The 19,410-nt window shown below is 42.7% G+C and overlaps 1 protein-coding gene across 2 annotated transcripts in view; it reads left to right on the plus strand.

Moving 5' to 3' along the window:
- shroom4 (shroom family member 4) overlaps positions 1-19,410 on the plus strand; it is a 61,523-nt gene that overhangs the window by 26,198 nt on the left and 15,915 nt on the right. The window contains exons 1-2 of one of the 2 annotated variants that reach the window (XM_029282662.2): positions 12,502-14,422; positions 18,739-18,960. In XM_029282662.2, coding sequence (XP_029138495.2) covers positions 18,908-18,960 — 53 coding nt within the window. In that variant the 5' untranslated portion in view covers positions 12,502-14,422; positions 18,739-18,907. Of the gene's footprint in view, positions 1-12,501; positions 14,423-18,738; positions 18,961-19,410 lie in introns of those variants that run through there. The other variant, XM_065950790.1, reaches the window with a different exon arrangement.

Consider the following 19,410-nt stretch of genomic DNA (forward strand, 5'->3'; position numbering starts at 1 on the left):
TAGGATTTAAGATGCTTCAGAGCTCGCAGACTCAGACGTAGGATCAGTCCAAAAGGTAAAATAAACATTGGTATCAGAATCTTTAAAGTGTCTGTGCTGCCTTAAAAACAACCCATTGGTGCTCCTGCTCCCCCCCCTCCCCCCCCTCCCCCCTCCCCCCCCTCCTCTCAGCCTGACGCTGGTATTTTGGCTCAGGAAGCAGAACTAATGTCAGAAATATTTCCACTGCATGAACTAAAGTCAAGTTGGCATCGCACAGAAACCTTAAAGAGAGAAGCTGCTGCAGATCAGATGAACATGATCCGAGTCCACATTTCAACCAAACGCTGATTTACAGGAAACTTTTATTAATGGAGCTTTTTATTTTTCACTTTAATCTCATTATCAAACTTTCTCTGTTCCTCTTTAAATCACCTTTAAAATATATTTGTCAGAATCAGAATCAAATGTCACTAAACCAAGGTACTATGTATTTATTTTATTTTTTTATACCCTATGTTCCAAAATGTTATGTTCCTTTTTTTTTTTTTACTTTGCCTAGTGGTAAGTGTGCGGAGGCTATAGTACTCCAAGCGACCCGGGTTCGAATCCGACCTGTGGCTTCTTTCCTGCATGTCATTCCCCCCTCTCTCTCTCTGTCCCCGACTTCTCTCTCTATCCTCTTCCTGTCTCTACAATAAAGGCATAAAAAGAACGAAAAATAAACAAACAACCCCCCATTAAAGATTGTTGATGTAGATCAGCATCTGAAATCTCAGGCTTTATATATTTTATACAAAACAAAATTATGTTTTTGTAAAATAAATGTTATTATAAATTAAGTTTATTTAAAAGACTTCATTTTGATTTAATTAAATCTAGCCTGCAGCACTCAGGGTGATGGTTGCCACCTAGTGGACACATATGGAAGTGCAGCACATGTTTGTTATTTATTTTTTAAAACCTTTTCTTCCACCGTGATGTGGATCTATCTTCTTGAGCTCGTACCTGGACTCGGTCTAAACAGCAGTCTGAAAGCTTCAGGTTTCAGGGCTGTCTCTCCTCGGATGGTTTCAGGCAGCTGTTTGGCAGCAGAACGTCTCGCTCTCTCGTTCTGCCTTTGAAACCAGATCAGCCGCTGCAGCAGTCAGAAAGTTGTCCAGTGTTCCTGCTCCTGTTTCTACAGCAGACTGAACGCCTGTCCAATGCTGTTAGACACACACACACAACCCCACACACACACACACACACACACACTAAAATGTACAGTACAACCACACACACACACACACACACACACACACACACACACACACACACACACACACACACACACACACACACACACTAAAATGTACAGTACAACGACACACACATACAGACAGATGGACATGTTTGTGTTCAGGAATGCTGTTAGTTAAGAGCATACCACCCAGTCAAGTCCACTGTGTGTGTGTGTGTGTGTGTGTGTGTGGTGTGTGTGTGTGTGTGTGTGTGTGTGTGTGTGTGTGTGTGTGTGTGTGTGTGTGTGTGTGTGTGTGTGTGTGTGTGTGTGTGTGTGTGTGTGTGTGTGTGTGTGTGTCTGTGTGTGTGTGTGTGTGTGTCTGTGTGTGTGTGTGTGTCTGTGTGTCTGTGTGTCTGGTATGTGCTGCATGTCTGACTCTGAGGGGCTTTCCCAACACAGTGTGTGTGTGTGTGTGTGTGTGTGTGTGTGGGAATGATGTGTATGTGTTCAGTCAGCATTTTCAGCTGCACCAAAAACATTCTCTCCGTCCATTATTGTAGAAAATTAAAGAATAACAGAATAAAACGAATAGAAGTACAGAATAAAAATAACGAATGCATTTATTTCGACGTTAGCTGCATCGCCGTTAACACGTTAAAGCCGACAGCTCTGATACTAAACGCCTGTTAGAATCCGTCCTTATAAAGACGTCATCTAATAAAAATGAAATAAAAATGACCTTAAATCTGTGGTTAAGTTTGTGTGTTTCATTCTCTCTTAATGCCATCATGAAGACGTTGTTTGTATTTTTGACCGGCGCTCTTTAACCACATGAATTAAACTCACTTTGATTGACAGGTCTCTGACACTAATGGCCGACCTCAGCATCAGTATTTGGGGCGGCAACCCCCCGTTTGCACTTTGACCTCGTCTCGGTGCCAGCCGGGTTTTCCCTCATTACCCGTAGGAACAAGGAACCCTCTGGAAGGTTCTGCAGACGCCAGACATCACACTTACACACTTACACACTTACACACTTACACACACACACACACACACACACACACACTTACACACACACAGCTCGGTCACATTTGTTCACTTGGCTCTGGTTGTACAGTTTCTACCAGTGGAAAAGGCTGTTAGTCAAAAGCCAGAAGTCGTTACCACCTTTTTAGCAACGCGTTATTAGGAATATAAAACCTGACGATGTTGTTTCAGCAGAAGAAAAACAAGTTTGGAGGTAGAAGTTGACTTATTGGAGTAAGAACATGTCGGAGAAAGAGCAAAGAAGCAGCACAAAGTCGTTAATTTATGAAAACAACAGAAGAGTCGACGGGCTGACAAGATCATCAGGAATCTGGTTATGGTCTTGTCCTGTGTTACGGCGCCACACAACCCCACAGCTAAGCTCGTTACTTCGTTACTTCAGATTGAACGTCACTGGTCTTGGTCTTGGTCTTGGTCTTGGTCTTGGTCTTGGTCTTGGTCTTGGTCTTGGTCTTGACTCGGTCTTGGAGTGCTCTGGTCTCTGGATGTCTTTGTCTGTGGTCTTGACTTCAACACTACCTGGAACTCAAAGTTCTGGTGAACCAGTCGTCGAAAATGGTCTTTAGTCTTTTTCTGATGGGCTTCATTTCAACAGCAGTTCCTTGTCTCCGTCTTTAGAATCTAAGTTATGAATTAAATGTTTGTGTGTCTCTACATTCACTGGACCTTTATTCTGGAGGCCTCTCCTTCTTCTTAAACTACGTCGACGTCCAAGATGGCCGCCGGCCAAACAGATTTTCTGCCAACCTGTTTGGAAAGTTTTCAAATGTGTGTTTTCATTTGTGTGTATAAGCCTTTCAGTAAGTGTTAGTCTGTTGGGTTTTTGTGCCTTTTGTGTTATTCTAAGCTCAATTAAAAGTCACTCAATCTAACCTGGGAGGCCGAGCAGCGACATGAACGTCTTTTGGAAACATCAGGAAATGACACACCAGGGGTCCCCCCCCCCGTTCAGTACTTCACATTACAGCGGGATGGATGTGTGAATAAAAAGGGCTTTCTCAACAAGCGGGGAAAATGTTAATATTGGATTTAATGATATGATGTAAACGCAGAAGAAGGGAAATGAGGAGCTGGCGAGCGGAGGCGGTGATTTGTTCAGGTTGGAAAATGGAGCTTTTGTACCACAGGTTGGCTTTGAAATGGAGGCATGTATGGGATTTAAAAATGGCCACATTGTATCTGACAGGTTTCCATTACAGTAAGAAGAAGTTGTGTAAGACAGGAAATGAAAAACATTTGATTCTTGTGTTTTCAGACTCCTTGAAGGATGTTTAAAACCCCTTCAGTGTAATTTAACTCTGAGATTCTTCTCCAAACGTTTTGCATTAATTCGGCTTTTATTCACTGACTCTCTGTTTTGTCCGGTGCTGCTCAAAGGCGAGCGGGCCTGCAGGCTAAATTTGGCACACCACAGGAATTTACTGGGCTGCCCAGCGGCTCAGTGAGAGAATAAGACGGCAGTGTGTGTTTGAGTTTAAATCCAGGAGTGATGCTTTATGGATATTTTTAACAAGCAAACTGTGGGTGAAAAAGAAACCACACTGCTGTTAACTTGTGTTTTATTTTCCTCGTAATTAAGACATCCACTGTCTTTAAGAACAACGTGTGCTCTCACAAAAAAGCCAAGACAAAAACATAAACAAAAGATAATTTATAAGGTCGCCAAACGCAAACATTGATTATGTGAAAACCTGAAAACATGTTTTCCCATTTTAATTCATTTTGATGAAATGGACTTGAGCTTGTTTTATTTCTTTTCTCGTCTTCTGACTACTCAAAGCTCTTTTACACCGCAGGTCACACCTACACATTCACACACTGATGGTAGAGGCTGCTGTGTAAAGAGACCATCAGAAGTAACTAATCCCACTCATACACATTCACACCCCGCCGCCGAAGCAGTGGGAGCAACTTGGGGTTAAGTGAAAGTTTTTCTAACTCTGAATGCTGTCTAAAAGTTCTTCCACTAAATAGTTTCTCTGGGGGTTTCCTCCTCTGCCATCCTTTGAGGAAAAATGACTCGATAAAATCTAAATGTCCATAATTAATCTTCACTTGGAGGATGTGTCAGTGAGAATGTTTCCACTTTAAAGAAGGAAAAGTAAACATGGCTTGAAGATAAAACAATAGATGCGCTTTATAAGTCATGCATCATGTCAAATGCAAACTGATTAAGTGATTAACTCCTTAATGAAATGTTTCTAATCTATGTGACAGATTCAAAGTATTGTACAGTTTAACTACGCTGCAGCAGAAAACATAGATAACAGTTTTGCCTTGACGGATCTTTATCTGTACTGGCTTTAAGATACTGGAGAGAAAACATTAATTTGGCCGTTCCCTGAATGACCTTTTTAAAACTTTGCAACAACCCGTTAAAAAAACAGCAACGTGTGATTTTTGTGTTATATTTCTGGACAGGAAGGAATGTCAGGGATGTTTTGTTGACCTGACCTGGAAATGTTCCCTCTTATAGTACTTCCTGTTTTCACCGACCCCTTTGTTAGATCCGACTGTACCCTGTATGTGTGTTTTAGTGCGTTTTAGTGTGTGTGTTAGTTTCTAGCAGGGGGACATTCTTCAACCTCTGCATCATTTCCCGTTCTTTCCAAAGTTTCCGGTCCACCTTGCACTTAATGTGTCGGTGAAACTTTGTGTTTATGTTTGTGGGGGAAAGAAGACGCTTTAATGGGAACTGGACCGACACTAAACTATTTATTCACCGCTAATAATGGAGCTGGAAATTACTCTCTAGATGCAGGTGTAGATGCATATATGGAGTGTCCATTTCTAGAGTTTGGCATTGTAAAGGTGGGATGTGCAAGCTACTGACACTCTATCGAAGGAAGCCAAGCGGACAAGGAAATAGAAGACGTTTAGACTTAAAGATTTTTCCTGAAATCACACATGCTCTCTTGAGTTGAAAATGAGTATGACTTGTATTCTGTCAGACCTGACAATGGGGTCGGGTTTGTAGCAACGGATCAGCTACAGGTAACAACTAGAGACTCCACGAAATGTGCCCACACAATCCCCACTTACGGCCCTGACACACCAAGGAGATCGTCTGCGATCGGTCCAAGCTGAACCGACAGTGAGCGATTGTCGCCCTAGTTTTTGCGGTGCGTCCAGCTCTGTCGCTACCTGTCGGCCCCGCGTGTGCCTTTTTTCAGCTGATTCAACATTTTGAATCGCTGTCGTCGCGGTTGGTGAGGCAACGGCAAAGAACTAGTTGGTGTCGCCTAACGTTGCCTTTGTCTTGGCCAAAAAGTTGCACTAGAACACACCGCAAAGACTACAGCCGACGGCCAACCACTAGGCACATTCTGCACATGCGTGAGAGGGAATGACTCTCCATGCCAGCACACCGTGGTAGTTCATTAATATGATACGAGAAGACCATTTTCAGGCTGTGGTCACCAACGATGGACGGTGATATCACTGACACGAGGATGGATTTGGAAACAAAAAACAAGCAGAGACTTCAAGAGTTCAAGTCTTTTTTTGTCGCCTAAACTTTGGGTTTGGGTTTGTTAACTTTCTCTTTGCGGTTGTGCCAGTCTTTGTGCGTCACTGCGCGTCAAACGATCCAAGTAAACATGTAAAGTAGAGCCCAGTGGGAAGAGAACAAACTCTTTGCTTTGGTTAAGGTCTCAAATTCAGCAAAGCTTGTCATTTTAATCCAGGGAGTTTTGTAGGATTCTTCATTTTTGACTCACTTGGCACCTCATTTTCTACTAAAAAACAATGTAATCCAATTTAAATTGATTTCTAACTCAAACAAATGGAGTTTTATTCTATTAAATGTTGTTGCCAGGCAACCAGAACCACCTGCTACCCATTAAAACGTTGCCGCTCTTTGAAGAAAAGTGACATGAAAAGATTGATTTTACAGAAGTAAAATAAACAGAAGTGATCTCTTCAGTAGCATAATCAAAACAAACATTTAGAGAAGTCAAGCTGTCAGATTAAAGGGCATCAAAGCAGAAAACGTTTCAAACAGACGGAGGCCGGAGTGACGCGGCGGCATGAAAAAACGTTTACAGCAGCAGGAGGAGCAAACAAAAGGAAATTAAAAACGATAATTACAAGCGAGGCCGATACCATGTTTGATGTCTTTGACAGGATAAACAGAAGTTCATGACAAAGCTCTTTCATCCGAGCTCACGCTTTGATCTGTTACACGTTCGGTAAGCGCTCGCATGAGGAGGAGGAGGAGGAGGAGGAAGACGAGATGAAAGAATGGAAGACGGGAAAGTAGGTGAAAGACACAAAGAGATGAAAAGAGCAAAAAGTTTTGACATGTTGGACACGTGACTCAGACTTCAACATGGACCACTCCTCAGATTCAGACACTTACTTCAATAATGTTGTTCTGACGTAAGAGAAGAATCTGAATACGTTTTTTACACTTTGATGTGCTTGGATAACATTTAACAACACATTTTGAAGTAAAGAGGGCTATGACTAAAACGTTTTAGTGTTGAGAGGGAGTGATCCTTTGCTCTACTCTACATTTCAGAATCAGACATTTGGCATTCATTTCAGTGTTTCCTAATGATGCAGAATATGAAGACATTTTAGCAAATTAGTCTTTTTCAATTTGGTGCCAACAGATTGGGGAACGTCCTTGTTGTTCCCCACATGGCTAAGCCCCCCCCCCCCCCCCCCCCCCCCCATGCACATAATGTGATACATGGGATATGTTAAGATACAAAAAGACACATTGGGATACAATGCAATATGAAATGATACGACTGATCCATTGCGATATGCCACTGCGTTGCCATAGGATACGAAACCATCACAACTGGATACACTATGAATGCGTTCGAATGTTACATACATATTACATTTTTTTTTTTTAACACCGACAACAACGTTTTGAACAACCTGATTGGACCACACAGAGCGCTCACTTTAACCCAGATGAACCCCTTTTAGAGGGATTAGAACACAGATTGTGAACCAGTCGTTTTCATCAAACATCGGTGCCTGAACTCGAAAGTTCTTTTTTTTAACTTAACTCTAGACAAACCTGGCTTTGGCTGACGACGTCCCAACGATAAAACCTCTGTTAACACATTTATTGGGGCTTCTAGTAAACATAGATGAGAGTATCTGAGGCCAGGATCTATCCTATCTTATGCATAATATAGTTTTAGAGATTTTTGGTCCTATAGTGTCAGAACCTTTCACCCATGTCTTGATGTTTTTTGGATCAAGGTCGGAACAAAAAGCCAGATAGTTAAAATATCTGTGTCTCGGTTTTCGTCCTCAGTTTGGACCTTCTGAGCTTCTTCGGCAGCGCTGCTCAATTTCACAGAGTGTTTGTTCTCGTCCACTTGAAACGTATGTTTTCATCGTTTTCCTGGAAGAGTTTGCGATCCGCAGACGCTCCACATCGTCTTCGTGTACACGCCGACTCGCTCTTTCAGTTTTTTTTGTTGGTTTTCATGTCAGTAGAAGCTTGTTTTATACCGCTGCGTGTGCACACACACACACCAAAAACAGTCATATGTTTGTTTGGAATTTGACCGCAGCAGACAGATTGATGGGCTCACACACACACACACACACGCTCACACACACAAACACACATCCCCGTTGTTTAGACTTTTTGTACCACAGGGTCTCAGGAGACCGGGGCAGGACTGAGGTCTGCGGTGCCAAGAAGCATGAAACACAATAGTCTGCCCCCCATCACTCCTTCCCAAAGTGAACAATGGACATTCCTCAAATACCTCAAGACCTCTTCCTCACACACACACACACACACACACACACACACACACACACACACACACACACACACACACACACACACACACACACACACACACACACACCATCCTGGGTCTGATTAGGGTCCTGACTGTAAATGACTTAAGTAGTGATGCTGTGATGGATGAATTATGAACATTGTGGACAGAAAAATATGAAGTTATGTGTGTTTTTGTGTTAAGTCGTTGAGTAATTCGCCTGCTGGAACATTTTAAATCAACAGGATGAACAGATGGGGGGGCGGCGGGGGGGGCAGGGGGGGGGTCGCCTGAGGTCCAAAGAAGTGAGTTTATGAGGTTGGCAGTTCATCGCGGTGATAAAACGCTGGTTCACGTAAGAACTGAGACTCTTAATTTCCCCAGACGACGAGTTGAGTCACCTGTATTCTTCCATTAGCCAAACTGGCATAAAGTTCTTTCCCCAATTCTTCGCCGATCTGGGTTGCTCAATAAAAGGAGGCGGGACCAAGCCATTGGTGGAAGGTGAGGGCCAATCACAGGCTTGCTTTGCATCGGTGACTCTCACAATCGAATCGAATAGATGTGGCCATGAACTCAGGGTGTTTTCACATTAGGCGTGATTGTTTCATACAGTGCCCGAGCATGATTCCTCCCCCCTCCCCCTTTCTCCCCCACATCGAAACTCAGATTGAGAATTAATTTAGAGTTAAGTCATCGCTGGATGTAGTGAAAGAAATGTCGATCGTAAACCCAAAATTCAAACTCTACCTATTCCCCCTTTTTAGCTCACCTTTAAATTCTTCAAATGACATACACCTGTGTGTGTGTGTGTGTGTGTGTGTGTGTGTGTGTGTGTGTGTGTGTGTGTGTGTGTGTGTGTGTGTGTGTGTGTGTGTGTGTGTGTGTGTGTGTGTGTGTGTGTGTGTGTGTGTGTGTGTGTGTGTGTGTGTGTGTGTGTGTGTGTGTGTGTGTGTGTGTGTGTGTGTGTGTGTGTGTGTGTGTGTGTGTGTGTGTGTGTGTGTGTGTGTGTGTGTGTGTGTGTGTGTGTGACTCTGTCCTCCACGCGTGTGGTCCTCTACAGTTTATCTGTCTCCTCTGGCCTGGTTTTTATTAACTGGCCCATTAAACCGCAACTCCATGATACATGACACTGGCCTCTCTCTCCCCACACACACACACACACACACACACACACACACACACACTCATAGAATGGTTGTCTCAGGTGGACACAAATTCCTTGATGCCAACTTTGACACACACACACACATGTTGAAAAGATGTGTTAAAGAAGAAGAACCAGCACATAAAGTATCATCACACTAAAACATAACGTCGAGAGAGAGAGAGAGAGAGAGAGAGAGAGAGCCCTTTAAACTCTGTGACCTCGCTCGCCCGCTCCATGTTGGTACTTTAGTGGTTTTTAATCAGTTTGTTCCCATTTTTAATGAAAAAAAGAACAAAAAATACTCCAAAAATATCCTCAAGGCTCTGAGAGAGATCTGCAATTAAAGACATGAAATACAACCTTTATTAAAGTTATTTCACTTTTTATTTTAGTCTTACGAGACCCAAATGCTGTTATATTGTCAGAATAAATTAAAACTCTTTCACTTTGCTCTGATTAAAAAAACAGATAAAATGTGTATGTAAACTTTCAGTGTTTTGACTTTAAATATTAAAGCTCCTATGAGTAGTTTTTATATATTTGTGAAACTGGTTGAAATGAAACCGTGATGCCTCGATATGACCTCAAAAAGGAAAACCACACCTCCAGGAAGAAGATTTATTATTTCCATAATCTGATATTTAACGCCTGTGAACGCTGCCGTCAGATGAAGAGGCAGACATGTTTTGAGGAGCTCTGATTTAAACTGGTTTAAAAGGAGGATAACGTGTGACCTTTAAGACCAGTGAACTAGTCGGAGATCACTCTGTACCCCTCACATACGTGTGATTTGACTTACAACTGACTTTGGTTTTGTCATCTCTTTACAGAAAACAAAATCGAGAAATATTTTCTGTATCGCAGTTCATCTAAAACCAAAATCGAGAAATGACTTCTGGTCCATATCAACCCGCCTTTAACTGAATAAACTGTCAGACAGGAGGAACAACAGCTGCACAGATGATTCATAACATATTATAAAGTCTCTCTGCAGACTCACAGACTGAACATGCTGGTCCAGGGTGTACATTATGTCAACATTTAATTACAGTTTTGAAACACTGATGGGATTACAGCGAATGTCATCTGCCTCCGTTTAGGTTTCAAATTTGCGACCATGTCGTTTAATATATATCTTTGATTTATGTCTGCAGGTTGACTTTACTTATTGAGAACGAATTCATGTTACAGGAAAGTTTCAGGTGGTGATTTTAGCTTTTAGGCTCATTATACTCCTCCATATTTGATCCTTAAATAGTGAACATTCAAATGTAAAATGACGTTTGAAAAAGAGGAAAACCAAAAGAGCGTGGAGAAGCAAACAGAAGGAAAGTAATCAGGAGGAATTAAAATGGAAGAACAAAAAGTCATATTGAATGTTGTGTAAGAGTTTTGCTGTAATCAAGCGTTTAATAAAGTTTTAATTCAGTCAGGACTTTTAACGAGACGTCTTTATTATGGGAAAGAAACCAAATCCATTGAATCTCTAAACATGTGACGATCGTTCCAACAGGAGGACGGATTGTCAGAACAGAAGCAATAAATATAATACATATAATCAAATATTTAACAGGCGCCTCACATGGTTGTTTTGAGGTTTCCTCTCTGGTGTCATTTCCCCTCTGGGATAACAACATCACATTGGACTGACGATGAGCATACAGTACGATTCTTTAGTTTTTTCTTGTGTTTTCTCTTCTGTCGGTCCTTGTGTTGGCACCTTTTTCCGCCCGTTTTAGCATTTAGAATTTTTAGCAAAGCTTCTATGTGAAGAATCAGAATCAGATTTATTGGACAGCTATGCTTACACACACAAGGAATTTAACCTCGGTGAGCTGTGCTCTCTTATGTACAGGTACAACATTAAATATCAACAACAATATAACAATAAACACAGTAAGAATAGTCTCATATTTACATGACTGTGACTGAAGTCATTCAATGTATTCCCATAAGATTGGCTTTTTATCTAAACCAGTAAGGGCACAAGAAGAGAGACAGGAGGGAGGGAAACACACTTATCAAACAACTGGTCAAAAAGAGTCCTGAGACATTTAAAAAAACAACTTCATCAGAGCAGTTCTCGATCAGAAGTATAACCTTCCTACATGAGACGACCTGTTAGCCTACCTGCGCCCCACACCTTTCACTTCTCTTCAACTCCTTTCAGCACTTTGAGTTTGATAAACGTTTAAGCTGCACACTAGGCTTACCAGCGATGAAAACAATATGTCGTTTAATCTTGCAATGTTGCGGTAAGGATCAAATTCTGATTAATTGTGCGGCCCGCCCTACTCCATTAATTTTTCTATCAACTTCCTGGTTCATCTTCATGAATTGAATGTTGCTGCCCACTTCAACTGCTTCTTAATGCTTTAACATCTTCAACTCCCGGCCTTAAGTGCATTGACTTAAACTCTTAGGACCCGGTCATATAAACTTCTTAAGTCTCCCCAGGAGTGAGTAATCCTAATGTTGTGTTTCTGCCTCCAGCAGCAGTCAGCAGAGAGAGGAGCACATTTTAACTCTTCTACATCGTTTAGAAACATGAGACACATGAAGACATGTTTGATGGAGCGGCGTAAAATTCACATTTAAGTTTCTGGAAACATTTTTAACAACCTTCTTATAGTCCCTCAGACAGTTGGCTGAAGTAAATAGCAGTGCTGATTAACCACGTTAACACACACACACACACACACATAAACACACACACACACACACACACACACACACACACACACACACACACACACACACACACACACACACACACACACACACACACACACGATGTATGGGATCAAGCAGTAACAAACAGCGCATTGTGCTGCAGATGCTAAAGCGGGCTTCACCCTTCCTGCCAGCGACCTCTGGTATGAGTCCTGTCTCACTGTACTGATCACCTGGTATTTAAAAGTGTGTGTGTGTGTGTGTGTGAGAGAGAGAGAGAGAGAGAGACATGTACATATGTGTACGTCTAAGCAGTAAATGCATGTCTACAAAAGCATGTGTGTCTTTCTGAGATCCATAATGAAGGCCGATAAGGACCGACAAACAACAGAGGTCTGATTGCGTTGGACACACACACACACATACACACACACACACACACACACACACACACACACACACACACTCACACACTCCCAGGCCCATAAAGCAAACAAATAGCTCCTGATTGCAGGCGAACACAAAGGCGCAGAGTGGAGGAGGAGGAGGAGGAGGAGGGTGAGGTTGTTTAGGTCTCTCTGACACAGTTAACCCCCTCACCCTTTGAAGGGGGAAGACAGGGAATGTGCGGAATCTGCTCACATGCACGAATATAACTCACATTCACATCCACACACGGGGGTGTCTGCAGGACATGCAAGTCTCCAGGATTTCCTTTGAAGCCCGCTGAGGGGGCCTCGTGTTATTAAAGTGTCCGCTGCTCGGCGGTCGGTTAAACTTTAACACGGTCCACGTCGGACGCTCACACCTCTGGATGGATGTTTGTCCTGAGAGGTTCAAGGCTGATATCAAAATAAAGAAGGAACGCTGACACGGACATCAGGCGACATCACCTGTAGATGTTGTAGTTACATCCACGACTTGGTCACACAATAAAACTGAAGCTGACCGATTGTAGATTAACCGTTCAGGTTCAACAAAGAAGTGTGAAAAGATTGAGATTGTTTGCTAAAACAACTGAAGCTTAATCAGCTGTTGAGCTGTTTTCACGTTGCCATAGTTACCATTGTAGTTTTTTAAAATTAGAAGTGGACTTGGAAGTTTTGTATGAAGTTAAAGACTACAAGATAATAACAAACCACACAAATTAATCGTAAATGTAAACTCAAGCGGAGTTTCCCTGTTTGACCACCTGCCTCGGAAGTTTTCACTCCTTTTATGTGTTCGGCGTTATCAGTCGTTATCGCCGCCGTTAGCATACCTCAGACGAGGCCACCTGGCCCCTTCCAGTAAACCAGAGAGAGGCTTAATGATCTCTTATTATCGATGACGGTTAGCAGCGGAATGTTGGCTTATGTCTGTCGTCATGGCAACATTTAGTACAGGAGGCGGCTGTGGGATCAGTTGGTAGAGTCGGTCGTCTCTGAACTGGAAGGTCGAGGGTTCGATCCCCCAGCTCCTGCAGCTGCATGGCCGATGTGTCCTTGGGCGAGACACTTAACCCGCTGCTTAGCCACCGCTGCCATCAGTGTGTGAAGGACACGAGTTCTGCAATCCTTTGAGAGTGACAGTTTAACACAGAGCAAAGTTGAATTGCACGAAAAACAAGAGAACGGGGTCTCATGGTCAGGGCCATCACATCATTATTGGACATGCATGCTATCAGTCTTGGCGATAAGGAAGGTGATAAACGTCAGGTGTTTATCGCGAACCCGCTGTTGAACCGTCACCTCCCCTCATTGTTTTTGTCTGTAATTGTTCCTCCGACTCCCGATTCTCCTGCGGACCTCCCATCATCTCTTACATTCCCCGTCTTTCACCACATTTTGTTTTCCTCGTCTGTCTGCCAAAAGTTGAAAAAAAAAAAAAAGCCCCCTTGTCTGTCCAACAGCCTCAGTCTGCTTTCTTTGCTCTTTGGATCTCATTTTCATGCTCTGCAAACACACACATGAACGCTAAACACACACACACACGCACACACACACACACACAAGGAGGAAGTACCTCTGCATTCCCCCCCCCCTCCTCCTGTCGAACACTAACACTGTGAAACTCTGGGTATTATTTTAGCAGTCGTCCACCACTTTATCTGCTCCCCACAATACTTCCTCTCCCACTGACTCACACATCCTGCCTGGGAGGGGGCGAGAGAGAATTAGATGGGAAGAGAGAAAGAGAGAGAGAGAGACAGAAAAGTGCAGAGAGTGCAGGAGGGAGAAATAGCCATGTTTTGTCTTCCAGCGAGAGGAGCGAGGGAGGAGGAAGAGAGGGAAAAGGAGGGAGAGGGGATGTGAGGACCGTCGGTTGGTCAGATCATAGCCAGCTTCTCGTCAGATGGACATCAGCTCTTAGGACACTTTCTACCAAGTCTCAGAAGTTCTGAGAAACCTGGTTCTTCTCTAGACCTCAACCGGCTTCAGTGTGAAAGAGAAGAGCTGTGACGAGTTTCAGTGATAATCTCCGGGAAAAAAGGTCCGCAAGAGCGTTTTCGCACAAGAGTGCAATTGAACTTGGACTCCAGGAATTCCAGGATGCTCGGACTTGTACTGGGATCAGTTTGACAGCTGATGTCCGCGGAGTCCGGTAGGTTTGAAACTCTTATTGTCTTGTGTTATTTCTACTGAGGTTCCAGACTTCTGTAGGATCACTAGTTCGTCTTATCTTCCCTTTTGAGATTTTTGATGATTCACCTCGTTGAACTTTCGCACCAATTTGGTAAAAAACCTGATGTTTTCAGCCTTGGGAAGTCAACAGTAGCCATGCTTTCATCTTCCCAGGGAGGGTGTTGTTGAGCCCATGATACATTTTTCACACTTGTTTCCAGTCTTTTAATCTTTAAAGAGAATCTCTCAGTCCTTGTCCTGCGAGTCCTTTCCTTGTCTGCCAATGTCATGAAAGCGGAAGAGTTCTGTCCTAATCTGTGTTTTGAAGTCTAAATCTGTTTGTCTGGCTTGCCCGTCTGGCGTTCGCTCTGCACTGTATTGAGACATTGTGTGCGAGTCCGATTATGCGCGCTGACCTTTGCGGTATCAGTCAGCTGTTGCAGTTTCTGACCATGAAGTGGGACATTCCAGCCGGTCCTTTCAGAGAGCCTCTTTCAGAGCTGCAGGACGGAGTATTCATCGTTCCTCCGCCATTGACAGCTGTCCAGACTCAACGGCTCTTCTTCTTCTTCTTCTTGTTTGTTTCTTACATTTCTGTTCTCTTCTCTCCATTACTTATTCATTTTTCAATATCAAAACCCTTGAGAATAGATTTAAAAATAGGAACTTGCCTTCAAAACCTGATTGGATTTCAAGGTTGATTATGGTTACCTCAGTTTGCTCATTATCTCAATTTCCACTTCTGGGGCAGCAGTGATGTTTCCTCTGAGTGCCAACAAATTCTTCAAAAGGCTTGATTCATGTGATTCCAGTTTGCGTGACCTGACCAACCTTCAGACTTTATGTAGACCTGTAGCTGTCTCCAGTTGATCCCAAAAACCTCAATGAATCGCTGACAAAAGCTTTGGGACTCTTATGGGAGATAAATGGGCCGACACATTTTCTGATTTTTTTTGCAAAATCAACCAAATAGAACAGCATCCTTTCTGGGTGGATGTTCGTCCAAACCTCTGTACTCCTTGGCCTCTGTGTCTTCTCAGTTATCTTTGATGATGAGCAGCTAATCCCACAAAACCAGACGACACACTCTGGATGTGTTATACCATCACATTACGAAAGCAACCAATCAAATGACATCTTTTCGATGATGTGTGTAACTCTTAAATCAAATACATCTTATCTTGCTTATTTACTTTTTACTTTTAAATATGTTAATATTTGGGGTTTTGGATGGCCACTAGCCGTTCGACTGTCATGTTTGACCCTCTTTGGACTTCTTCATTATTTTCCTTTGATGGGCTTAGTCACAACAAAGATTAATATAAGGACTAAACTGGTCAGAATCTGGCTATTTTCACACAATAATCCTGAAAAAGCACAACTGTATTTTCTATTAAATTTGCAACAATACCAGAATGGTAAACCTCGATCAGATGTCAATGGATATAAGTACCCGTTTCAATACCACAGCAATAACAAAAGAAGCCCAAGAGACACACAATATTTGGTAATATCTTTTTTGTATTACCGAAAATGGCAAGCAAACGTGTACACACCATCTAAATTGCACAAATGAATGGAAAGGTTGCCATGATTATATTTGTGCATTTGAGACCATCTTCAGGTTCTCCCAAAGACCTGTGGTTAAGGACTCTTCCTTTTACTTTTCCCAAACATCTGACTTTCAGACTTTATTTTAAACCAAATTCATCCCACTTTTGAGTTGAACATCCCAAATTCTACCAATATTAAAGTAATACCCAATTATTGGCAGTGACAGAAATAAATAGAGCTTTATGTACATACCATAGCAACAGCTTCTTACTTTGTAAATACTCAAATTGGACGGGTTCATGAAGTACGAGAAACTTTGGCCAACCACAGTTTGCTTATTCTGTCTGAAAGGACTTTCCTGTTCTCCCCTGCATGGCTTAAAAAAAATCTGCTGCTGCAGCTTTCCTTATCACATTCTTACATCGCAGTACATTTGTCATCGTTCTTAGATTTTTTTGTCTTTATCATACTTCAGTCCATGTTTAACTTTGGCGTCAGAACATTTATTTTGATTTTCACAGTCATCAATCTCTCAGAGCTAAACTCGGAGAAAAGGGGAGGCGGTGGCGAGAGAGGGGGGGTCTGCTAATGTTTGTGGTAGGTTTCAATAATGGTATTTTGTCTGGTCGAGTTTGGATAGTTCCCACACATACTCCTGCACACTCACATACAGAAACACACACACACAGGCTCTACGTAAACTTTCTCAGGGGATAATTTAAGGACATTGTCAGCGGAGTCGAACAATCAGTGGGCTCAAATAGAAATCCCTCTTAAGGAGCCCGAACCAGGAAACGAGGGTGTTTATTTTGGAAATGGCTCTCCAGCTCCCGCTTTATCATAAACAATAATACTCAGAAATGGTCCTTTTCCTTTCCCTCGCCGCGCCAGGATCCGCATTCCTCGCCCAAAATTGTACCACCAAAATACCCCGGATAGTCTTGATTTACAGTTGTGTACTTTTATTTTGAGAATATTAAACAAAGACACTTCACAGGATGGGGGATCAGCTTTTATCTTTAGCTTCAACTCGACCACTCTTCAGCCGTTTAGTTGCTTTCAGAACCAAGTCAGCCCAAGTTACGATACCTCAAGTCTCCAGAGTCAAAGTGAAGTTTGATTAATCGTAAAAAAATCTCTTGCTGTTTTTTCTTCTCTGTATGTTACTTAAGTCCAACATCAATATTCCCAACGGTGTGATAATGGGAAAGATATCCACATAATGGTCCATTCAGACTCTGACGGGGCTTTCTCTCTGTCATATCATTATATCTAGCTTTTTCAAGACGCTCTTTTGTTTCTCTTTCGGTCTCGCAGCCATGCACACTCTAACACACAGACACACACAATGTCTGCAGGGGGTTGAATTGAATCTGGCCAGCATATGGGATCGGAAGTCTGTATAAGGGAATTAGTGAATATCATGGGATACACAGGAATGTCTGGCTTCAGATCAGACTGTGGAACATACTGTACATAGATGTTAGATGAGTTTTTAATGGCAGTCCAGCAGAAGGGCAAACGAGTCTTAAGGAAGTTATTTTCCACAGGATTTGGGGTTGGCAAGGTATCACTGGTATGGGCCGTAGTTTTATGGGAGCCCTGATCCTTCAAGACACTTACAACCGAGGCTGCAAATAAGGCTGTCGTTCCCTCCGTCTTTCCTGAATAAATCATCCCAATGCTGACGAGAAATTGCTTCAAATTGGGTTTAAAGGATCATGTAGTCCCAAAGTGATGAGGTTGCAAAATGGAAAAAGTGGCTCACTTTAGATAAAGGAAACTATAACAGCCGTCTGGGGAGAAATGTTGCACATTCACATATACATATTTGTTGAAGGTTTACCTACATAGGTTAACATCGTAAATCACTCCCTAAGAGTCAGCGCCAACAGGCTGCAAATCTGTCAGCATGTCCTTTTTAATTATGACCTCCAAACAAACGAAAGTGGTCGTAAATGCGGTCAGAGGTACATTTCATGATATGACAAAATGTAAACACAGTTAGGCGCTTTGAGCAATATTGAAGATCCAGATCCAATAAATCAGATACTGCTAATGCTGTGTCCACCCATCAATGAATGGTAGCTAGTATGAAGCAATAAAACTCTACAGCACCACAACTAGAGCCAATAAATCCAAATTAAATTATATTTACAGTCTTATACTGTTAATAATACTGGAGAATTTGAATATTTATGAAAGCAGGATTTATTGAAAGTGTGTCTAGGTGTACTCTAATATTGGCAATTGCGTGTACAATATTGGTTAAATGTAATTCTGCAAGTCAAATTTGCACTTTTTCCGCAATCTAAGCAACTTTATGCAACAATTTACCGTGAAACCAAAGCTTCAGGGTAGTTCTGAATTCTGTTGGCACACTTTTTTGGAACATTTTTGGATATCCAAAGTGCTTGATCTTGATCTGTGCATCTTGGGTCGAGTAAATTACTTAATGCCAAATTTCAGAAAAAGCCAAAAAGAAGAACTCAACTTGCTGGTTGTAGCTCAGAGTTCTCAGCGCAGACATCAAAGAAGAGGCAGTTCAGCAGGAGGGTGGAAAAGATGTTGTTCTGGCTCTTTTGGACAACATGTCGGGGTCACAAAGTCGCACCGACTTTTGCACATTGTTGCTGTAACTTTGGGGCATTTTTATTCAGTAGTTGATTTAAAAGTCATGATGATGCTTGTTTCTGTCACTGAGTCTCACCTGAGCGTCTCCCTCTCTCCTCTCCTTCGCAGACGCAGCGTTCCTGTCATCAGGCCTCACTCCTGGCACCTGGCAAAGCTATCTGAGCCGCCCCTCCCTCCCTCTCCCCCTCCTCCTCCTCCTCCTCCTCCATCTCCTCCTCCACCCTGCCTGCCCACTGCAGACTCCCCCCCTCTCCCTCCTCCTCCCCCTCTGTCTGCCATGCAGCTCCACCCCGGCCCATACACACTACCCTGGCACACATCCGACAACAGGTGAGAGGATGGAATCCATCGTAGTTGATTCTTGACTGATGATGTGTTTTTTTCCCTTCACTTTGAGCATCAAACGGAGGATGCTTGCCCTCCTACTTTGTCTGGACTCTGACTGGCTTTTTTATGCCTACATTTATAGATTCAATGACGTCTCTTCTTCTGACAAACTTCTAATTCCTCCTGATGAAATCGTTTTACATTTGACTTACCTAATGTGTCGTGTAAAAAAACCCACAGCCACCTCGAGATAGTGAAGCTCTGAATCACACACAGTGGACCTCATGACTTCACGGGTCACTGCCTGTCCGTGTCTCTTCAGGGGGATTTTCAGTTCCCCAAAGCTAACAGTTGCCAGGAAACAGGTGACATCACCGTGTTCTAAAGCCAACACTGCCCACGCAGGAAGCCCATTGGTCTATTTCAGGGTTCTATTTAAACATTCCGGAGTGA

Source organism: Labrus bergylta, chromosome 22 (assembly GCF_963930695.1).
Source record: "Labrus bergylta chromosome 22, fLabBer1.1, whole genome shotgun sequence".
NCBI classification, from domain to species: Eukaryota; Metazoa; Chordata; class Actinopteri; order Labriformes; family Labridae; genus Labrus; species Labrus bergylta.